The sequence below is a fragment of the Chelonoidis abingdonii genome, chromosome 26, assembly GCF_003597395.2.
Source record: "Chelonoidis abingdonii isolate Lonesome George chromosome 26, CheloAbing_2.0, whole genome shotgun sequence".
Taxonomy (NCBI): Eukaryota; Metazoa; Chordata; order Testudines; family Testudinidae; genus Chelonoidis; species Chelonoidis abingdonii.
The window spans coordinates 11,234,509-11,257,725 of NC_133794.1; the positions used below are offsets into that span (position 1 = coordinate 11,234,509).

General features: G+C 57.7%; 2 protein-coding genes across 5 annotated transcripts in view; both read right to left on the reverse strand.

The window, feature by feature from the left end:
- DCTN2 (dynactin subunit 2) overlaps nt 1–23,217 on the reverse strand; it is a 350,710-nt gene that overhangs the window by 311,397 nt on the left and 16,096 nt on the right. The window lies entirely within an intron of this gene.
- AGAP2 (ArfGAP with GTPase domain, ankyrin repeat and PH domain 2) overlaps nt 1–23,217 on the reverse strand; it is a 64,890-nt gene that overhangs the window by 21,042 nt on the left and 20,631 nt on the right. For 2 of the 4 annotated variants that reach the window (XM_075061132.1, XM_075061131.1), the window contains exon 1: nt 16,260–16,757. The exons of the other annotated variants lie outside the window; for them this stretch is intronic. In XM_075061132.1, the coding sequence (XP_074917233.1) occupies nt 16,260–16,668 (409 nt within the window). In that variant the 5' untranslated portion in view covers nt 16,669–16,757. Of the gene's footprint in view, nt 1–16,259; nt 16,758–23,217 lie in introns of those variants that run through there. 4 annotated transcript variants of the gene reach the window in all.

Here is a 23,217-nt window from a genome sequence, read left to right on the forward strand (position 1 = left end):
TGCTCTAACAGCTACTGAAGGCTGTCACTGGGCATGGCCCTCCGGCCTCGGCGATCACAGGACTCCAGCCCATGATGGAGAGGAGCAGACATGACCGGCATGGGCCCCCTTGGACGCCCCATGCTGGCAAGGAGGCAAAATCTGGATGGCTCATGGCCTGTCCCAAAGCTGGGAAGCGACTGGGGTTCAGAACAGCCACGGGGAACTCCTGGGTTCAGAGTATTCAGGAGTCACTAGCCCCGAACGAGGCAGATGCCCCATCCTCTCGATCAGGGGCAGGATAGGGAGCCTGGATCCTGGGACATGGCCAGGCCAATCCACAAAGAAATTGTGCACTGGGGTAGTTCCTGATGCCCCCCACTCAGACCCACGCTGCTCCCTACAGGCACGTCGCACCGGCTCTGCGCCAGCGGCCATAGCAGCCCCGGAGAGGGCCCAGTTAAACACCCCGTCGCCATGTGCGACAAGTCCCACTACACCCTTCCACCTCGCCCAGGCCTCCTTGGTACGCTGCTCCCTGCTGGAGACAGTCATATGTGAGAGATTGCGGCCTGCAATGAGGACCGGGCCGCGGCGGCGGAAGGGATCGCCCTCAGAGGAGCAGGGAGCTCAGGACTGAGCCTCGGACGCTGCCCCCCGGCTGTGCCCAGATGGCAAACACAACGCCAGGTTTGCAGGTATCGGGGGGGCAGGGGGAGCCTGGCAGCGCCCCCCCCCCCCCACCTTGGCACACAGCCCTCGGGTGACAGCATCAAGCAGGCTGGAAGAAGCCACAGTCTGGCACCTGCAGGCACCCATGGATTGGTCGTGCTTGGCTGGGCGCTTGACGAGTGTCACCGAACATTGCCCTGACACAACCCCCCTCTTTAGTGTGAATGAAGGAGAAGCACCAGCACCAGTTAGAGCAGGACCTCGGGTAACGCCCAGTGAAGGTCCTTCGAGGTTTCTGCCATGCTGCTTTGCTGGGGGCCGGAGGAAACCAGTGCCGGGGAGGCTGCCTGGGGCTGTACGTCACTTTGGGTTGGAAAACTACAAAACCCCCTTCCTTTTGCACCACTTCAGCCAGCGTCTCCTTGCTCCCTTGTCTCGACAGCCCCCCCTGCCCCGGGATGAAGGGCCAGAGAGCGGCATCCAACATTTGCACTAGAGCACAGCTTCCATGTTAGGCAGTTTGCAAGCTCTTCCGATAATCCAGCCGTGGGGGTCACCCCGGGCTATTCAGGTGCCTCAAAAGGACCTGAGCTCTTTTGAAAGCCTGGCCCCAGATCAAGTGCTGGAAAACTACGTCACAGCCTGATGGATCCCATCAGCCAGGACTCTGTCTGATGCCCTTTGGCTCAGTGTCATGCTACCGCCTGGACCCGTTGCAGCCAGACTGGACCCAATTCTCCTTTGCCCCGGGCCTTGCACCTGGTTGGTGCCAATCTCTGCCCTATGGATTCGGTCTCCCTTTGCCCTGAAGGATGCGCACGTCCCCCTCTGGAAGCCGGGCATGCACATACGGGGCCGGGGGGTGCACGTGCAAAGTGCCCGTGCAGCACTTCGAAGTCATGCAAAGATGCCTGTGCACCTTTATCCACAACGGTGACCAATGGGGCTACTGCTTCCCCCCACAACCCAGCAGGCCTTTCATAAGCTATTGGTGCAACACTCGGCCACTGTATCACTGGGCAAATCCTGTCTCGGCACCAGTAACAACCCTTCCGGGCTATGACATCACCCCTCCCCCAGCCTGATTGGGGCGGAACCGCTCAAGCAGCAAATCAGCTACCAAGATTGGGACAAACTCAGCCACTGCGATTGGCTCATCAGGTTCAGCATCTTGCTCCCAGCAGCAGCCAATATCTGCTGCGTGGTGGGAAGAAAAGCCCAGAATGCACCTGGCCAGTGGGCGAGGGGCTGGGATTCCTTCCTGACCCCGGGGTGAGAGATCAGCGTCGGCCCTGGAACGTGAGATCTGACTGCCCCCAGCCCTAGCTGTCAGGGCTGCAAGACAAATCTGATTAGCAGGAAACCAATAAGCGAGCTGGCTTTGAAAGCCCCCCGCTCCAGGTCCTAATCACAGGACAAGCTGGCCCTTTAAGGGGCATGGGGTTTAGTCCCCTTTCCAAGTGAGGGGAGGGGCTCAAGTCAGTTTAGGGCCAGAGGGCCAGCAGGGATCAGGCACCACCTGGCCCAGGTGTGGCTGAGCCCGCCTCCCCTTAAAGGGCCAGCTTACCCTGTGACAGTCCTAAGGAGGGATTCAGAGCAGCGGTCGTGGGAGGTCAGGAGTCGAGGCTATTTTGCCGCAGCGATAAGGCTGAGAGCAAAGCAGGGTTCTTGCTCTCCGGAGGATGCTAAAGCCTGAGATATGGCCATGGAATTTAGGCACCTAACTCCCATTGAAACCAATAGGAGTTAGGCACTTACATACCACTGAGACCTTCATCTCTATTGCTCTGGTATAGCCCGGCGGGAAGGAAATGCCTCTAGCTGCCTCGGAGACCCTGGCGGCCAACTGGAGAGGAGCTGCTGGTTTCCACTCCATGGCCGAGGGCAGGTCCTGTCAATTAAACAGTCAAACGAGACCATAAACAAAGCCTTGAAATCCGGCTCCCCAGCTACACATCCCATGAACATGTGTCAGCTGGCAAGGGATCGGTGCAGAGGGTTAGTGCCATCCTAGCCGCTTGCAATATACCCCCCTTGGGATGGAGGACAGGGGACTGGCACGAGGGCACAGAACCACCGGCCACGGGCAGGGCTGGGGAGATGGCACCATGGCTGGCTGTGGCTGGAGGATGATCCGTGCCAACGGTACCAGCTTGGATCTCTCCTTCTGTCAGGCCCGCCTGCCATCTCATAGGGGAAGGGACTGCACTGCACCCCAGGTAACAGGGACTCAATCCCCAGCTGGGTCTCCTGGTGTGATGGAGTAGGGGCTGTCTGTGTGGGGGATGGGAGAGCAGGGATGTCTTTAGGTGAGGGACAGGATCTTTAAGCCTGCAACCTGAGCCAGGCAGCGGGGAGGGGGGTCAGCACCTGTGCCCAGGGAGCGGGACAAAGGACCCGGCCGGCGGGAGGAGGGGCAGGTCAGTTTGGGTTTGGGGCTGTGGGGCGGAATTCAGGGTATCCTAGCTAGGATCCAAGCCCCCTGAAAGCCCAGAAGGACTGGATGGAGGAGTCCTGACTGTGCCTGCAAGCTCTGCTGTAACCTGTGTTCCTGTGTCCAATAAACCTTCTGTTTTACTGGCTGGATAAAAGTCACTGTGGGGTCCAGGAAGAGGGGTGCAGGGCTGGACTCCCCCAGACTCCGTGACACCTGCCACGACCACAATACAGAGAGAGAACAACTGTCAGCTGTGGTACAGTGCCCACCTCACAAACCCCATCACCATGCTGGGCATTGGGCTTGTCGGCCGCCTCAGCAGGGAGCACAGCATGAACTCGCCTCTGAAGCCCGGAGAGGGTCTCCCAGGGCTAAGGGATATCAGTGGTGGGTAGTTCGGGTAATTTACACTGGCACTGCCCCACTTACCATAGTGGGGGCTTGGGCCCAGATCCTAACAAGGCATTGAGGCGCCTAATGAGGATCTGAGCTTTTGCCCTCCACGGTGGCCAAGCGGGCATCGAGCTGAGACCAGAAGGAACCAGTGTGAGTATCCAGAAGCTCTTCCCCGGGGATTCCTACATCCAGCCCATATCTGGTGGGTGAGCTAGAACATGTTCCTACCCAGGCTGAGAGTCTCCAAAAGCAGGTTGGGCACCCGCTGACATGCCTTGGCTCCAACAGCCAGAGATTTCCAAAATCCCAGCCCTATCTAGCTCCTCCCAGAGCCCACGTTCCAGCAGATGCATGGTGCTGAGACGGACGAAACAAAGGAATGAGCATCTGACAGCCACGGATCGGTTGTGCATCGCCCCCTCTGTGCTCCCACGGGCAGGCAGCTAGCACCCCGTTACACCCCGAATGCTGGAGCAGAGCATCCCTGCGCCGGGCAGAGGAGGGGGCACTGCCACGCAACGGGCATGCGGCTCTGTGGGCCATGGAAGCCGACAGTTTCCTCCTTGCCGACTGCCCCATGGTGCCCAGACAAAACACATTTTTAATCCTGCCCCGCAATCCCTTCCCACCGCGCGCTCCATCTGTCTAGGCCTCCCGCAGGTGGCTTCTCCCAGGCTGCGGTGTTTGAAATGCCAGTCAGCTGAGATCAAAGGCAAGGCTGGCTGGTACAATACCGGCGCTCCACGGGGACAACGCCCCTGATTAACACCCCCGCTGCGCGGAGGCAGAGCAGACACAGGGCATCAAAGGGACTGGCGCTCGGCTACCTGGGTGTCTGCGTCTATACACCGGATCTGCCAGGCAGGGATGGCCAGGTCCCTGTAGCCGCATGCTGTGTGCTCATTGGGACGTGGCATGAACCCCCTGCTCCCTGCCTTCTCGACAGGCCATTGGCCCCCTCTGCCAGCAGGTAGGTTGTGCTGCAGGAAGCCTTCCAGAGACCGAGGCCTGGCACTGCTCTGCCACCTTGTTCACCCAGCCAGCTCACCCGCCTCATGCTTCTGTGCTTCTGGTTACCTCTCGCTCCTCTGCCTCAGGAGCAGCTCCCCGGGGCCAGGCAGATGTCTACTGACACGACCTGTCTTGGCTGGAGGGGGCACTGTATGTCTTACAAACCCTTCATGGCAGGGAGCCAGGGGGCAGTGAGGTCTAGTGCATAGGGGCTCTCCCCAGGGACTAAGGAAACCTGGGTTCTGTTCCCAGCCCTGCTACTGTCCTTGGGCAAGTCACAATGCTGCTCTGTGCCTCAGTTTACCTGCCTGTACTATGGGGATAATGCTATTTAGCTCTTTTGTAAAGTACTCTGAGATCGATGGATGAAAAGTGCTGTATCCTCCCACACCCAAAAAATCCCCTCTCTGTGCCTCAGTTTCCCCTCCCACTCTTAGCCATCTAAGCCATGAGCTCTTGGGGGCAGGGAATGTCTCTCATTCTGTGTTTGTACCGCACCTAGCACAATGCTCGCCCCCCGTCCCTGACACTAGCTGTTACCGTAACACATCTAAATAAAATTAGAGGAGCACTCTCACGTTCAGGCATTTTCACCAAAAAGCCCAGCTGAGCTGCCCAGGACTTTTCCCGCGCTTGCTTGTCACGGGAGGGGAGGGTGGTATTCTTTAGTCCTAAACAAGGCCTTGGCTCCTTCCAGCTCCCTGTTTATCACCGTGGTGCTGGGAGGTGCTTAGAAGCCGCCCTCAGGTGAGTCACCTTGGATCCAAAGCCAATCACAGACCTCATTAAAGCCGACGAGTGGCCAAGCGCTCTCCTTCAGAGCCGTGTGGACTGAAGGGTCTCCGTGGGGCAAGGGAGATACAGCAGTCTGTGGGCGCTGGAGGCAAAGGAAGCCAGGAGCCGGAGTTGTGAGCAGGTTGCAGAGGGACAGTGCTCCTTGGGCACAGAACCTGCCGAAGGGCAGACCTGGGGATTTCCGAGTAAGGAAACAGTTTGCTGTCATTCGTCCCGCTGCGTTCAGGGATAGGGGACTCTGTCCTGACTCAGGGCATCGGCCAGCCCGCCTGGCCAGGCCTGGCAATCGACTGCATCGCTCAGGCCAAAGAGCTAATGCTGATAGTCCTGCTTCACAGGTGAGCCCAACTGCCTCATCACAGGTCTCATGAGGGGTGTGGGGGGACAGAGCCCCCGACTCCCAGTCCACTGCTCTAGCCACTAGCCTGCACTGCCTCTACAGCCCCTCACAGTCCGCCCCACAAAGGCTGCTGCGATGGGGAATGGACTGCAGAAAGCAACCGGCAATAACCCCACGGTCAGGAATTCAGGGGCTGCGCAGCACAGGATGGCCAGAGGGCTGATGGGAAGGTGTTTAATAAACACCAAGAGTTCTGGCATTACTAATGGGGGAGGCGGGGCTGGCACTGGGTTATGGCAGGGACAGGCCTTATAGAAAACCCTCCACCGCCACTGCAAACAGCTGGGCAGCCCGGATACCAATGGTGTGGCTGGCTGTGGGGGGCAGCCCGTTCTAACCCTCCCCCACACAAAGTGCACCTTAGGCCAGAGCAGAAACTAGGTGTCTTGGGTTTGGGGCAGCGAAACGTCACAAACTCCATCCTAACAGTAAGATCCATTCCTGACCCTGCCACTGCCCTGCTGGGTGACCTCAGCCAAGTCGCTTCCTTGCCTCAGTTTCCCCTCTCACGCTGTCTGTTCAGACTGTGAGCTCTTCGGGGCTCGGGCTGTCAAGAGAGGGGCCCTGCTATTGGGTGGGACCTTCGGGTGCTACCATCACACGCACTGTAAATGCAAGGCAGGGGTGCAGCACGCAGCCGGGCCTGGAGAGATCAGCACTCTGGAGCCCCGTGGATTTCAGTGGCCCGGCTTGTGGGCTAAGGCCCTGCTCCACAGGGGTAAATGGGGTAAAACTCTGGCTCCCCCCGTCCCCAGTTTCTCAGTGGGATTGTGGGACGAGGTTTCACCATTCAGCCCAGAAGCTGCCTGTCTCTGGGTGGAGAAAGGCGCTTCAGAGGCACAACGCCAGGTGATGCTGGCTCATTTCAGAGATGAGAAATAATGATCGGCTTTCTACGCCGAATCACCCGCCGGGTGGCTCTTTCAGATGCCGGGATCTGCCGAGTAGCGAGACCACAGATGCGCCCGATTGCCGACTGGGGTCAGAGACGGTTCCCAGCACAGTCTCCCGGCCCTGGGCGTTAGGAACTCATGCAAAAAGGAGACGCCTCATAAACGGGTGCTTGGGCACCGAGGAACGCTGTCGAGAAAGGCAACTGGAAAAGCAGCCTGGTCCGGTAAATACAGCACCAGGCAAGGGCTCAGGACTCCTGGGCTCTGTAAGTCCCAGTTTGCCCTTCCTGGGTGACCTGGGGCAAGTCCATTCCTGGCTCTGTGCCTCAGTTTCCCCTACCACCCTTCATCTATTTAGACTGTGAGCTCTGCAGGGGAGGGGTTGCCTCTCACCCTATGTCTGTGCAGCTCTGATCAATGGGGCCCCTAATCTTGGTTTGGGGCATCTAAGGGCTACCGTAATGCACTAGGTAGCAGCAAATTGAGCACAGGACCCGGGCGGTTCAGGGTCTTTGCAGAAAGGTCTCAGGAGAGGGAAGGCTGAGAGCAGGGCTGGCATAAGCAGGTGACTTGCAAGCTTCCCACCCACAGCTCTGCCAAGGGGCATCACTCCTGTTCTGCAGCCTCACCCTGGGATCCCCACACCCCCAGCTCTGCCAGTGCCCCTCAATCCCAACCCACAGCCCCCTGCTAGCCCAGCCCTGGGCTCCCCACCTCCCTTCCCAGCTCTGCCAGTGCCCCTCAATCCCAACCCACAGCCCTCTGCTAGCCCAGCCCTGGGCTCCCCACCCTCTACAGCTCTGCCAGTGCCCCTCAGTCCCAACCCGCAGCCCCCTGCTAGCCTAGCCCTGAGCTCCCCCCGCCAGCTCTGCCAGTGCCTCTCAATCCCAGCCCGCAGCCCCTTGCTCGCCCAGCCCTGTGCCTCAGTTTCCCCTCCCACACCTTGTCTATTCAGACTGGGAGCGTTTTAGGACTGGGACTCTCTCATGTCAGAGGGCACGTGTGTTATCCGAGCCCATGGTGAGGCCCCAGATCGGGAGGTGGGTGGGCGAGAATAATGGCGGCTGTACCCAAGGCTGGCGTTGCTAATTACAGCCTCGTTACCAGAGTGACTGTGAACCTGGCCAAGGAAGCAATGCCCTCCCCAAGGGGCACAAATCTACTCCCTTCCCCCGCCCCCTGAGTTTATCTGACGGGCACCAGCATCAAGGTTCCCATCATGGGGGGTCTCAGCCCAGACCCGGTCAACTCAAGCCAGGCTGGCACCATGGACACCGAGCCAGATTCCTGGCTAGTGGCGAGATGGCGGGCGAGCAGCTGGCAAGGGTCCGAGCCTGGCAGACTAGGGGGCCCCTGGCACAGGCCAAAACAGATCGAAACTCCTGCCCTGCTTTCGTGGCCTCTCTGGGGCCTCGCATGGCTGCAGATGAGCTGTGGTGCAGGGTGCTTGGCCTGCTCCTTCCCTCGTCCGGCCCACTCATGCTACATCTCCATGTTGCCTCCCTCGGCCATGGCTTGCCCAGGAGGGGGGTCCACGTGCCCGCAGGCCTGGTAATGACTCAGACCCACTGGGCCCCAAAATCTCCTGACCCCTAGACTCAGCTCAGCTGGGACGTCATGGGGAGGGCGCCCATATGGCCTAGGGGGTGGAGCACAGTGCCACCGCTGGACACAGCCTGGCAGCAGGGAAGCAAGCGCTCCTCCCTCCGAGAAAGGGGAACCGGGGTGCAGGGTGGCAGACCAGACCACACCATCCCTGCCCAGGGCGTGCCCGGCTCTGTTGCCAGTGGCACCTGGGGATCCCCTTGGGGCTGGTGGGGGGGTTCAGGAGCTGAACAACAGGGAGCAGGATTCCACGCTGCCCCCACAGCGAGCTTAGGTGGGGTCAGGTTGTGGGCATGATGCCTACATGTTCTTTCTGCCCTTCACCGTAGTATCTGGGCCACCGTCTGTCTGCCCCCCACCCCGTTCCCATCACGTGGCTGGGTCTTTGGAGCACTAAGGAAAACCAACATCCTCCAGCGACGGGGAGTGAATGGTGCCCCTCCCGTATCCTTGGGTCGTCACTGACTCACCCCCAGATCACGGCTCCCCATGTGCTCTCCACACCCTTCCTGCTCCGCCTCCCCCCTCCCCGCACTGTGTCACCAGGGGGGTGCCAGTGTGCCTACTGGCCCAGTGCCCGGGCGCAGCGGGTAGGACAGAAGCACCCCCTAGCCAGGCGTGAAGCCTTTCACAAGCCATTATACTTTCTGACGGGGGGAAAAAAAACAACCAGCATCACGTCAAATTAGCCTCAAATCCCAAACTGTGAAGAAACAAATCGAAGCAAAGCCTGAGGATGCCCACAGCAACTCTGGGAACAGGAGCAGGCATCCCTGCCACTGGGGGGTCTGGCCTGCTGCTCATGACAAGCAAAACAGCCACAAAGGGGTGGAAGGAGAAACTGAGGCACGGGGAGGGGGGAAGGACGTGCCCAGGACAGCGGCAGAGCCAGGACCAGAACCCAGGCCTTGGTGTTATTTCACTGCAGAGGCTGGAGCAGTTCTAAATCACGTCAGTTTCCCCTCCCACTCTTTGTCTATTTAAACTGGGATCTCTCTGGACATGGACCGTCTCTTGCTATGTATGTGCAGCGCCTGGCGCAATGAGGCCCTGAGCTCACTTGAGGCTGCCTGGCGGTACCGCAGAATAACCACACAGAGCAACGGATCTGAGACCAACCCATCGGGCTCGGGAACAACAAGGCGCTTCCCCTTTACCTCCCTGGGCTCCCCCATCCCGCTGCCTGTCCCTGCAGCCCCGCAAAAGAGGCTGACGCAGAATGCACGGCCGGGGAGATCAAGGTTAATCGCGGGTCATTTCACTGCCTGGGAACATTACTCCCCTAGCAGAGTTCCCACCCTAGGCCAGCCAACCCCACCTGCCCCGCTCAGGTGCTGCCCACGCTCGCCCCCCAACTTGCCCCGCCCCAAGGCTGCTCCAGCCCTGCTGGGCATCATGGACAGATACTGAGGGGTAGCCAGCGAGAGGGGACACCAAATTTCAGGCGAAGCTTCCTAGCTTGGAGGTAAAGGCCAGGGAAGGAGCAGCGACCCAAGCCAGGCCAAACCCCGGGGAACGCCCTGCAGGGGCAATCCGGGGAGGGTCCCAGGAGAGGGAATCAATGGGAACTACAGGGTCCTTCCCAGACCTGACTTCTACGGGCCAGATCCCGGCTGGGGTAAACTGACATCACCCCACTGAGGTCAATGGGCCAGATCCCAGCCCCTGCAAATCGGCTTATGCCAGCCCCAGGCTTCCCCTGAAACGTAGAGTGAGCCATCCCCTAGGTTACTCCCCTGCAATTGGGGCACGTCACACCCTGTGTCCCCCCCCCTGCAAAAAAGGCATTTTGTCTGGTCCCAGCTTTCATGCCAAGAGCTTGGCTCAGCTCCCGTTAGCTGCTATGCCAGCCTCCCCAAGAACCCGCGACTCCCATGGAAAATGCCCCCAGGCACGTCGCACATTACATAAGTGGCTCAGCAGCAGGTTCCCCTGCTTCAGCTGGAGCCCAGGCCAGGCAGCTGTCAGAGATGCTGGATTGAGGCAGGCCATGGCATTTCCGGCTCCCCTCAAAGCTTCCCCAAATTCACCCCATCCAGCCAAGGAGCCTGGTCTCCGGTCTGACAACTCGGCTACAGGTCCCAGCTAAGGGCCAGGAAGGGGGTCCCCATATCTGCGAGGGCTGAGGGGGCTACAGCCACCCCACAGCTCCTGTTGCTGCAAACGGCCTGAGCCCAGGACACTCTTTGATACTCCAGAGCAGTGGGCATGGAGCAGCCCCAGGACGCCGCCCCAGGGGTCAGGGAGAAATTGCCAGGGGGTTGAATTCAATTCCACAGCTTTAGTGGAAAAAATTCCCCTCTGGGAAAGCAAACCCATTCAGAAAGTCCCTCTGCAAGACAATCCCAAAACACGAACCCCCACAAACCCTGTGTTTTGGGCTGAGCAAAATGTTCCACTTGAATCAGAATGTTTCATTTCAACATCGTCAAGGAAAAGCTTCCTGCTAAAATGTTTACAGCGCAAAAAAATATCTCTCCACGACACACAACCGTTTGGAAGGGAAAATTCCAACCCGTCCGTCCGAAAAAATGTCGAAACAAAATGTTCCCAGCTCGTCAAACTGCAGGTTTGCCCTGTCCTCCCCCGCCAACACAATCGACACTTTTCTGTGCAATGTTTCACCACCAACCGTTCTGCTCGGAAGCCGTCACGAGCCAAACTCAGGTGCTGGGAACGCAGCCCTTTCGAAGGGGGAGGGTAAATAACCATTGGAACAATTCATCCCTGGGCTTGTCCCTGGTGGATTCGCCGTCCGGGGCAGTGTTTTAAACCAAGGTGGGATGTCTTTGCAAATACGCTTTTTATAGAGCTGTTTTATGGAGGGGGGTTCAGTGTTTCGGGCAGACTGTCCAAGGAACAGAGAGTCGAGATGCCTGGGTTCTGTCGCCAGCTCTGGGAGGGGAGAGGGGCCTAGTGGTCACAGATCCAGGGGTAAGGGGGCTGCATCATCGGCGGACAGGAACCAAGTATAATATTGGCTCTAGGAATTCTTCTAGGGACAGGCTGTGGCCTGTGGCATCCAGGAGGCCTGGGAATCTGGGACTCCACAAAGGTATTTTCTGCTGGAAAGATGTTCCAGTGGAAAATTCCCAACCCACCTCCCGGATCACGGCCGCCTCTCCATGATGTCACCTTGGGAGGAGGAAGAAGCTATCTCGGCTTCTGCCCATTTCAGCTTTTGGCATTTCCCTGCTCCCTTGGGATGCTCTGCAGGAAGAAGTCCGGCTGCGCCCAGCTGGGATTCGAACCCTGCTCTGAGGCTACTGTGTTCGTATACGAGGCGCTCTGCAAATTGTGAGATGGCTCCGCTGGCCCCGTGCCCACCTCCCACTTCTGCTAATCGCCCAGTGGGTGCGGTGAAGAAAGGGGCCATGTTGGGGGATCCAGGGAAATGGGGAATAAAGGGAGTGAGAAGCTGCTGAACCCCTCGTACAGTCGGGGAGGGGGGCGGATGTGTGGAGAAACCAGCATTACACGAGCATCCCACTGCACGGCTCCTAGCCCCGGCTTGGAGCACATTTGCTCAGAGTCTGGCCACCAGCCAAAACGGCGTTGCAGCTACCTAGCGATGTGCCTGCTGCTGCCTTCGGTGACACCCTCCCGCACCCCCCCCCCCAATCCGCGGGGAGGGGTGGGGGGAAATATGCTCTCCAGCAGGGCTACGTCCCAGCCTGGCTCACCTCCCGGCCTGCCCGATGGCATGGAGGAGGCAGGACGCATCAGCCTTGAAATGGCACTTGGCATTTGGCTGAGAACCACAGCCCTCCCCAGTCCTCGGAGGGGAGGGCATTCCCTGCTCTGGACAGCCTCAAGCCGCTGGGCTTTTCCAGCTCACTCCTGGGGCGGGGGGTCCAATCCTTTGGGAATGGCTTTGCAATTGCAGAAGATGAACATGTCTTCAGGACTGCTCCCCAGAGCAGGGATCTGACCCCAGTTGAGCCAGGTTGATTCAGTCACTGCAGCAGGAGGGAAAAATGGAGACGTCTGGGGCCCGGCTCCTGCCAGTGCCCGTTCATGCAATCCCTTCTCCCAGGCACCAGCAGCTCACTCATTTCCCATCTGTTTCATCCCAGAGACTGGGGATCGGTTCTAGATCTCTCTCTAAGGCATGGAGTTCTCTGACCTTTCAGGATCTGAGCCAGAAAGACTCAGGGCTTGTCTACAAGGAGCAATCGGTGGCTCTAACTCTGCCGGCACAACTTCCCATGTGAACCCTCGAAAGTGGCTTTAATCTGGAGTAAGTGCTCCACTTCAGAAGCTCATAATAACAGCTAAGCATTCTATTCGGTTCATATGCCAGGCCCATCACCCCGCGAAGGGGCCTCCTTTATCGCACCAGAACCACAGACACAGGTAATATTTTAATCAAATTACATTTCTGCTTAGCATCCTCCCGCCCCCCCGTTTCTATATCCCAACTCACTGTCCTGGAAAACAGGCTTTTCCTTTCCCCTTCCACCCAGTGGTTCTTCCCAGCCAAGCCCCTCTCTCTACCCCACAGATAAAGGCTCTTAAATATTTGAAAAATAAAATTTGCAAATACACTTTTTATAAAGCTGTTTTATAGGGTGTTTTCAGTGTTTCAGGCAGGCTGTCCAAGGGAGAGGGAGTCAGGACACCTGGGTTCTGTCCCTAGCTCTGGGAGGGGAGTGGGGCCTAGCGGTCAGAGATCCAGGGGCAGGGGGGCTGCATCATCAGAGGAAAGGAACTAAGTGCATGACAAGCTCTGGATCAGTGCTGGAATTGCACGAGACGGACATAGGGCCGGGTTGTGAAATTAAAGTCTAGCAAGGAGGCCCACATGGATACGCCGCATCCCCGAGCCGCTGGAGCTACCTGCAGCCAGCTGGGTTGTTGTCTGGAGGATGAGAGCGTGTGTGTGTGTGTGTGTGTGTGCATTAACCCCTTTGCACATTCATAAGGGAATGGTTGTGTGTTGTGTGTGTGTATGAACCCTTTGCACCTCCACAACAGAGGAAGGTTTTGTGTGTGCATGTGTGTGTGAACCCTTTGCATCTCCATGACAAGGGAACAGTTTTGTATGTGTGTGTGTGTACTAACCGTTTGTGCCTCCATACTAGGAGAATGTGTGTGTATTAACCCTCTGCACCTCCATGACAAGGGAACGGTTTTGTGTGTGTGTGCGTGTGTGTGTGTATTAACCATTTGTGCCTCCATAGTAGGAGAATGTGTATGTATTAACCCTTTGCACCTCTACAACAAGGGAATGGTTGTGTGTGTGTGTGTATGAACCCTTTGCACCTGCACAACAGAGTAAGGTTTTGTGTGTGTATGTGTGTGTGTGTGTGTATTAACCCTTTGCTCCTCCACAACAGGGGAAGGTTTTGCGTGCGTGCATGTGTGTGCGTGTGTGTGTGTATTAACCCTTTGCACCTCCACGACCAGGGAAGGGGGTGTGTGTGTGTGTGTGTGTGTGTGTGTGTGTATTAACCCTTTGCACCCCCAAGACAGAGAAACGGTTGCATGTTGATTAACCCTTTGCGCTACCCCAACGCCCTGCGGCTCTGTAGCATTCTAACCCTGACATGGCAGGAGCAGCCTTGGGCTTGCCCAGCAGAGCGACGGGGCGGCCTGTCATTCCCCGGTTGCTAAAACGCACCCACCCATCAGCTTCCAGGGCCGATTCATCCTTCATGTTGCAAAGGGATCATTACAAGTGCAGCCCCGTCTCGCCGCTGATAAGTCCTTTTCCTGCCCTCCGCCCCGGCCATATCCCAGAGCACCCGCTCCTGTGTAATACAGGCTGGGCAAGGAACCCGCTTGGCTCCTGTCACAGCTGCTCAGGCTGCCCCTTCCGGCCCTTGCAATTCCCCCCTTGATCCTGGGAGCCGATTCTGCATCCCTTTCCCACAGGAGAGGCCCAGCAGGGGGAACTGATGCTTGGTACCCACCTCCCTGCCGACGGAGCGTTTCCTAGGTGATCCCTCATCATTTCACCACGGAAACTTTCAGTGCCAAACACGGACGGGGGTGGGAAGGGGGGGGTGGAGGATGGGGGGAGAACGCTCCTGGCTTTGAGAAGCATCTCCAAGCAATCAAAGCTGCAAAATGATAAGAACATAAGAACAGCCATACTGGGTCAGACCAAAGGTCCATCTAGCCCAGTATCTTGTCTACCAACATTGGCCAAAGCCAGGTGCCCCAGAGGGAATGAACAGACAGGTTATCTTCACGTGATCCATCCCCGGTCACCCATTCCCAGCTTCTGGCAAACAGAGGCTCGGGACACCATCCCTGCCCATCCTGACTAGCCATTGATGGACCTGTCCTCCATGAATCTAGCTAGCTCCCTTTTGAACCCCGTGATGGTCTTGGCCTTCACAACACCCTCTGGCAAGGAGTTCCACAGGTGGACAGTGCGTTGTGTGAAAAAATACTTCCTTGTGTTTGTTTTAAACCGGCTACCTATTCATTTCATTGGGTGGCCCTTGGGCCTTGTATTATGAGAAGGAGTAAATAACACGTTTTTATTTACTTTCTCCAAACCAGTCATGATTTTATAGACCTCAATCATATGCCCTCTTAGTCGCCTCTTTTCTCAGCTGAACAGGGTCGACTTTAGGAAGTGCGGGGCCTGATTCGAATTGTTTCAACATGTCCCTGGCAGGATGAGTCACCCGGCAGTGATCCGGGTCTTCCGTGGCACTGAAGGACCCGCCGACAAAATGCCGCCAAAGACTCGGTGCGAGTGAAGGACCCGCCACCGAAGTGCCACCGAAGACGCACAGCGCCGCCGGATGAGTAAAAATGAAAAAGGCGCCTAAGTTAGGTGCTCTTCTTTAGGGTATGGGGCCCGATTTGCGGGAATCGGGGGAATCAACCTAAAGCCGGCTCTGATTTAGCTGAGAAGTCCCAGTCTTATTAATCTCTCCCCATACGGAAGCTGTTCCATCCCCCTCAATCCTAGCACCAGAGCTTCTGGGCGACAACACAGCCATGGGCTAAAAACCCTGAGGGGGGGTTGGGTGTCACATATTCGCCAAAGAGCAGCAGGTCCCACTGTCTGGGATGGTTCCATTAATTGAGTGTTAATAAATGCCGAGCAGAAGTTTCAATAAATGGCTACTCCATTGTCGGAGAGTCCACCAGGCCAAAGCCCCGCCTAGAATCCACCCTGCTGGGCGTCTCACTGCCCCTAACCTGCGCTGCTCCCACTAACCATGTAGGGACCAGCTCTTTGCCATGTGTTTGTGCAGCGCCCTGCACAGCAGGGCCCTGGTGTCCCTGCTGTAAGATTCGCCTCCCATCGGCCTCTATTAACCCTTTAGCAGCAGCAGCTTGAGACCAAACACCCCCCATGCGTGGCAGTTTCTGAGTTCACGTCCCTGCTCGGTGATCCCCTGAGACACCTAACCTAGTGCCTCTTGGATTTCCATGGTCTCAGAAACCTGCCTGCATGGTACTGGTCAAAGCGTCCTCCTCTTCTAGGGAGATTCCCCCAGAGAAGCTCTGGGAGGACTAGGCTTTCTAACCTTAACCAGAACCCCCCATCTCCATGACCGACACACCCGCAGTGGAGGCTCCGGGCTCCATCACACCCGCACACCCGCAGTGGGGGATCCGTGCCCAGGCTCACACGTGGGACTGGACCCACAAAGTTCCATAATGCAGATTTGCCGGTAGCCCCCGCCCATGACTAAGGGATGGGGCAGGGATGGGTCTGCGTCATTCTCGGGGGAGCGGTGGTTTTACTTTGCCCATCGAGAGCCTCTTTCACCACGGGCCTCGGAGCACTGGTCCCTCATCAGTGGCACTTCCCCAAGTGGGGACTGTCACTCCCATTTTACCAAAAGGGAAACTGAGGCACCATGGAGGGATGTGCCTCACCTGCACTTATCCTTGGCTTCCCAGCCCCACCTGCTCTAACCAGATCCCCTCCCCTCCCAGAGCTGGGAATAGAGCCCAGGAGTCCTGGCTTCCCACCCCCGTTCCCATCACTGCAGAAAAAATCCAACCCCCCTCATCCACTCCCCCCTCCTTGGCTTTCAAGGGATCCCCCCCAAACTCCTCACCCTTGCCCCCTCCCCAGGCCTGCCGCTGTACTTACTGGGCGAGGACCCCTTGGCTCGCTCGGGGCTCAGCAGCTCCCGGCTGCCCAGGCCCCACCCAGGCCCGGGGTGGGTGGGGGTGGAGGCCGGGCTCTTAGTGAAGATGCCACTGATGAACTTGAGCATCTTGCGGTCCCGGGTAGAGGCCCGGCCACCCTCGCGGCCCCTCTTCAGCCCCACGCCAGCCTCCGAGGGGGAGAAGCCCGCGGCCGCCGGGCCCTCGGCGTCCAGGAGCAGGTCGCTGTTGTCCAGGGTCTTGCTCTTGCCTTTGCGCGGCGACAGCTTCGCCCTGGCGGGGACCCGAGGGGCCCCTTTCATGCGGCCCTTCGTCTCGCTCTCCGGCCACGACAGCCGGTTGCCTGGGCCCCCCTTGTGGGCGCCTTTGCCCGCCTTGGGCTCAGAGCCCATCTTGACGCCGCTGGTGGTCACCGTTTTGAAAGGTTTGTTGCTGGCCAGCCGGAGGCGCCGGCTCCCGGCCGCTGGGTGAGGCGAGGAGGCGCCAGGGCCCAGCGCAGAGGAGAATGAGGAGCCCCCGGTTCGGCCGGCACCGCCGCCCTCGGGTGCCCCGGGCTCTCGCACTTCGGGGCAGCCCCAGCTGGCATGGCTCAGCAGCAGCCTCCGGCTACAAAGACCCACAGGGCACACAGGAAGGGGGGCATCATTCCAGTAGGCGGGGGTAGGGCTTTCCAGCCCAACCAAAGGTGGGAGTGGGGGCGTGCTGCCTTGCCACAGGTACCCCAGGGCATGGTAGAGGGATTGGTGACGGACAGCATTTATCAGAAGGGGGGATGCCAGGACGCCGCGAGGAGCGCGCTCAGACGCTCTGCATCCGGTGTTGCGCAAGCGGACATTGGAGCCTGAAAGGGCAATTGGGTGTAACCATCACACAACCCATGAATGCTCTCCTGACCCTCAATACCGTGACACCATTGGCAAAATAGCGCAAAGACAGGCTCACAACGCTAGCCTAACCAAGCCGCATGCCTTTGCATGCCTCTAACTGGAATTAAGGGGTAATTTTAAGCACACTAACGCCACACCCGCAAAATTGGCAGAGGTACCAATTTAAAACTGTCGCTCGGTTGTCTCTATCGATACTATCTAGAGGGATGCCCTGCGCCGGCCTTGCTGGAACTGGCATTGCATGAAACCCAGGGTTAGTAGACTTCCCTCTCCATGCCTCGCTCCCCATCTGTAACACGGGACTAACGATCGCAGGTTTGGTGACTATTCTAAACAACTACTGCAGGTAGCTGTTAGTTAATTACCACGGACATACAAAAAGGCCTCTTATATCCATCCCTATCCTGCTAATACAAGGCTCAGTGATGCCTAGCGCCCTGACGGGTGATTCCCCAAGTGAACTGTGTGGGTGTGTTTCGGGACACTGAGACTGCTCAGATATAAGGCAGGGCAGGGTATAGAGATCTGCCCGTCCCACCCACACACATGAACAGGATTGAACACAGTCAAGGGGGCTCGAAGGTGGAGGCGAGCTGCCATGCGCAGAGCCACTTGGAAAGAAGTGTGGGGAGGGCGGTGATGCGAGCCTGCCTGAGTCTGAAGTGAATTCATTTTATAATTGCCCTTCCCATCAGTGCGACAAATATGAAAGAACGAGAATAGTCCCACTTACAGCATATAACACATAGAACGCTGCCCACCAGGCACCCTCTGCTGGAAGAAAAGCCGAACATCGCAAGATGTGACAGAAGAGATCTGAAAATTAGGCGTGACTTGTGTTCTATCAGTAGTAGGATGTTGATGGACTATCCTAAATACTAAGATAGTGCCACAGCTCTAGGAATTGAGCCGGTGGACTAATCCAACTGAAAATAAATTGAGGAAATATAATCCCCTCGCGGGCCATTAAAAGCACACCTGGTGACACCCAGGACGACTCGACTAGAACGTGGGATGACAGGAGCGCACAATCAATATAAGAGAATCATTTGAGATGAATTGCAACAATCCCTCCCACAATTCTCAAGGTCACTCTGACGCCCGGCTCGCAAATAAGATCCAATCACTAGCGTCTTAATCCTTGCGATGCGACTATAGACTGTGCTTCAAGACCGGAAATCATCGCACTATCACTAAATTAAAGGCAAGGGATTTGGAAAAACCAGCCTATTCCCGCATCGTTGGCGCACAGGCCAGAATCTGTCGTCCAGACAGCAGTTCACTAGGTAAACGCAGACCGCCCAAGCCGGCGCCTAAGCCAAAGAGAGGGGGAAACCCGGCTGCAACACCCTGAGCAAGACTGAAACCAGTCTTCGAACTCCACATCGGCAACGAAGGATTGAACCTGGGTCTCCCTAGCTTGAAACGTTTCATGTCCAAACTTCCGCCTACTCTGACTCGGAGCCTAACCATGTGGGATGAGCGGGAAAGCCTCACTCCAGGCATCTGCCGAACGGGTAAGCCCTACCAAGTGAGTGCGCCGAGATGAGGCCCGCAGCAGAGGGGTGAGAGGAGCGGTGTAGGGGACAACTAGATCAGGAGTGCTTTAGAGACTTAAACACGTTGTCTTAAAGGAGATTCATTATTCTGTTTGTACAGCGCCTGGCACCATGGAGCCATTACCAGTAAACACATAGTGTACAGAGCAACTACACAATGGACCATTACCGAACACAGCTAAATAGTGTACAGCTATCTACACATGGGAAACCAACGTAAACACGCTAATATGAACAGCACCTGCACCATGGGAGCATTACCTGTAACACAGCTAATAGTGTACAACACCGCAATAACAATGGATCCATAACCAGAGTAACACAGCAATTGTGTAAGCCCTGCACCAATGGATCCATTAACCGTAAACAGCTAATTGTGTACAGCAGCCTGCACAGGAGCAATTACCGTAACACCTAATGTAAAGCGCTCTGCACAAGGGAGCCAACTTACGTACACAGACAATACAGCTAATTGGTAAACAGCGCAGAGCACAATGGACCATTACCTAACCACAATGTGTACAAAGCGCCTGCACCATGAGCCAATTACCCTAGTAACACACGCCTAAATAGTAAGCTCTGCCACAAGGACCATACCAGAACACAGCTATAGTGTACAGCGCCTTCAAAATGGGAGCCATTCTGTAACACAATAGTCAGCGCCGCAATGGAGCTACACGCTAATAGTGTACAGCGCCTGCACCAGGACCCATTACGACCGATTACTAGTGATACAGCCTGGACATGAACCATTACCGTATACACTACAGTAATCAAATACTAGCCTGCACAATGGAACCTTAACGTACCACAATTGTGTTACAGCCCTGAAATGGAGCCATACCGTCACAGCTAATAGACAGCCTGGCCACAGGGAAGCATTTACCATATGCTAATTATGTACACCCTGGCCAGCCTAACGCAACATCATGTCGTACAGCGCGACTGGGAGCCATTATAGTAACAAGCTGATAGATTACAGCGCCTGGCACAATGAGAGCATTACTAAACATCAGCTAATATGTACAGCGCCTGGGCACAATGGGCAGCCATTATCCGTAACACAGCAATTGGTTACAGCAGCACAAGATGGAGCATTAACGTATACACAGTAAAATTGTGTACGAGCCTGCACCGGAGCATTACCGTTAACACCGAGCTAAATAGTGACAGCGCCTGGCACAAGGAGCCATTAACCGTAACACAGTAATGGTACAGGTCCTGGCACCATGGGAGCATTACCGAACAAGCTATCAGTGTACAGCGCCTGCACAATGGACCCATTACCGTAACACAGCAATGTTCTAGGTCTGCCAATGGGAGCCATTACGTAACACAGCTAATAGTGTTACACAACAGCGCCTGGCAACAGGAGCCTTACCAATACAAGCTATATAGTGTACAGCGCCTGGCATGGACCAATAAAACTAATCGGATACGTCGCACAGCATACATGGTAAAGCTATAGTGTCTGCGCATTGACAATGAGCCATAACCAGACCTAACAAGCTAATTGTTAACAGCGCCGACACATGGGAGCCAATTAACCTTAACACGCTATAATGTGTACACGCCTGGCACAATGGGAGCCATATACCAGAACACAAGCTAATGTTAGGTGACAGTCCTCACAAGGGAGCCATTAACCATAACACAGCTAATAGTGTACAAGCGCCTGAGGCACCTAGGGAGCCATTTACCGTAACAAGCTAATTAGTGTCAGGCTTGGACACAAGGAGCCATTACCGTAAACAGCTAAATGTTACAAGCGCTCGAGCACCAATGGGAGCATTACCGAACACAGCTAATAGTGTTTCAAGCGCCTAGCACTGGGCAGCTATTGTACGTAATTAGCGCGCACAATGGGCTTACCGGTAACACAGCTCATAGTGTAAGCGCCTGGCATAATGGAGTCATACCGTAACACACCTAATAGTGTACAGTGCCCAGGACATATGGGAGATGTCTCACTGTAATCAACCTAATAATGTCAGCACCTACACAATGCGTGACTTCCATACTAATACTTTCTAATAGTGTACAGTGCCTGTACAATGAGTCATTACCGGTATAACACATAGTAGTGCACAGACACAGGCAAAGTTGGGGGTTCCGGTCCCTGACCAGGGCTCCTGGAGCGGCTGTAATACACCTACTAAATAATGTAAGCCATAGCACAGGGGTCCGGTCCATTGGCTGCGGTGATGCAGATAAAGCACAGGTACGAAGAGCAACCAACGATAGCTAGGGTCGTGGTGGCGGACACACATGCCGGGTGGTGACATGTGGTGCACAGCTTCCGGAGCTCCTTGGCTGCTCCCCTCGGTGCTACATCCTGTCCCACGGTTCCCTCAGCCCCCGCACCCATGGGAGCCCCTCCCTACTCCTCTGAGCTGGTCCAGCGGTGTCACCCTAGTGGGTCACCGGGGGCCACTGCCCCCCAGGTGCCCTTTTGCCAGGGTATCACATTAGCCCCCCGCCCCACTGTATCTTTGGGCAGGTGGGACGTGGGCCAGGGATCCCGAGCCGGAATCCAGCCCAGGTTTTCCCCGCGCTATGCAGCGGCAGCTCACGCCTTGGCGCTGGATTTATCCAGTGCCAACTCTCAGATGCTCATCGCTCCCCGCACCCCACGCGGCTGGCGTCTCCCTCGCGGGGGGTGCTGGGATTCTCCAGACCGACGACACGGGCGGCTGCCCCGTCCCCGCCCCCCCTCCTCCGATCGCCCTGCGTTCTGCGGACACCCCGCGCCCGCCCCCACCAGCCCGCCGCCTTCGCCAAGCAGCTGGGACCGGCATTGGCCCTCTAGAGGACGCTCGCGCTGGGGCGGCTGGGGGGAGCCCGGCTCGCAAGCCCGGCCGCGACATGGCAGATTCCTGACGGGTGCACCTGCCGCGGCGCGCCGGAGGAGGAGGACCATGGGGAGGCCGGCGCCACGGGCGCCGGAGCTGTGCCAGAGCAGGCCCCGCGGTCGGCCGCTGAGCAGCCTGGGCGCCGCTCAGCGGGGCGCGCTCTGAGCCCACCGCCTGCGCTGCAGGCGAGCCGGGCTCGATGGCTGCGGCGGAGGGATGCTCGGACTTGCGCGCTTTCCTGCGCCGCCGCTCCCAGCTGCGCGGACGGCCGGGCCAGGGAATCGACGCCCCCGAGGGGCTTCGCCGCAGCCGGCCCGTGGGCACGAAAGGGAGGCGCGCCGGTCGCAGATGCGGGGCGCTGCTGCGTGGCGGCCCTCCCCCGGGCACTCATGAGCAGAGGGGCCAGTCTGCAGCGGAAACCACCTACCTGATCTCCTGACCCTGTCAAGCTCGAGTCCGTGCAGCCGGCCGATACAGGCCAAGGCGGGGGAGATGATGGAACCCCCAGGGCCGGCTCCAGCCGGCCCCCGGCGCGGGCCCTCTCCGGCGTACGCGCGCCGGAGGGAGCCCCGGGCGGACAAAAGCCAAGAGCAACGGCAGGACGAGCTCACCGCAGAACGCGTGATAGCACCAGCACTCCGCCCGGGACTATTTTCTGCCCTGTCCCAGCAAGCCCAAGACCCCGGGCCCTCGCCTCCCCCCCGGAGGCGCATGCAGGCAGCTCGCCCCTTGGCCGCCCAGGCTCCTCGGCCGCCGTGCAACGCTAAACCTCAGAGCTCCGATCCCAAAGCGACCTCCACTGACCGTAACGCCCGCGCGTGCCACCCCAAGCCAGACTGAGTCGCAACCCGGCAAGCCCAGTGTGCCCTAACGGACACTGCACTGCACCCAGCTGTGCCCCGAAGCCAGACACTGCACTGCATTCAGCTAGTGCCCCCACCTAAGCCAGGGCATTGCAACTGCATCCACGTAGCCCCCTAACCGGACACTCGCACTGCAAATCCAGCTGTTGCCCCCTAAAAGCCGGACACCGAGAAGCACTAGCACCAACGTGCCCCCGAAACCAGCACGGCACTGACCACTGTGTCCCCGAAGCCGGATGCCGGCACGCAGCCAGCTGTGCCCCTAAGCCGATCCAGCACAGCACCACTGTGCCACCTAAGCCAACCGCATATGACACCCAGCTGTGCCCCCAACGGAGCCGCACTGCACCCACAGGCCACGTAGCTGGACGCTGCATGCACCCATCTGGCGGATAAAAGTGAAGGGAGCCCCCTAAGCCGACGCTGCCCAGCATCCCAGCAAGATGACAACCCCTAACTGAAGATGCTGCCCTGCAAGCTAGCGTGCCCCCCAAACTGGACACCGCACTGCTCACCAGCTCTAGCCCCCTAGCCAAGACCGCGCAGTGCTCCCACTGTCCCCCTAAGCCGACGCTGCACGCCCCCTTCCTGCCCCCCAAGCCGGAGCCCGCACAGCACAGCTGCCCACTTGTGCCCGCCCCCCCCATCCAAACCAGAAGCCAGCGGGCGGTGTTCAGGGGCGATGAGACCCTGGAGGTGCCAGCAGCGAGCCAACCCCCAGGAAGTTACGAGCCCTCTCCACCAAGCATGCCCTCCAGTGCAGCGCTCCAAGCCCGAGGC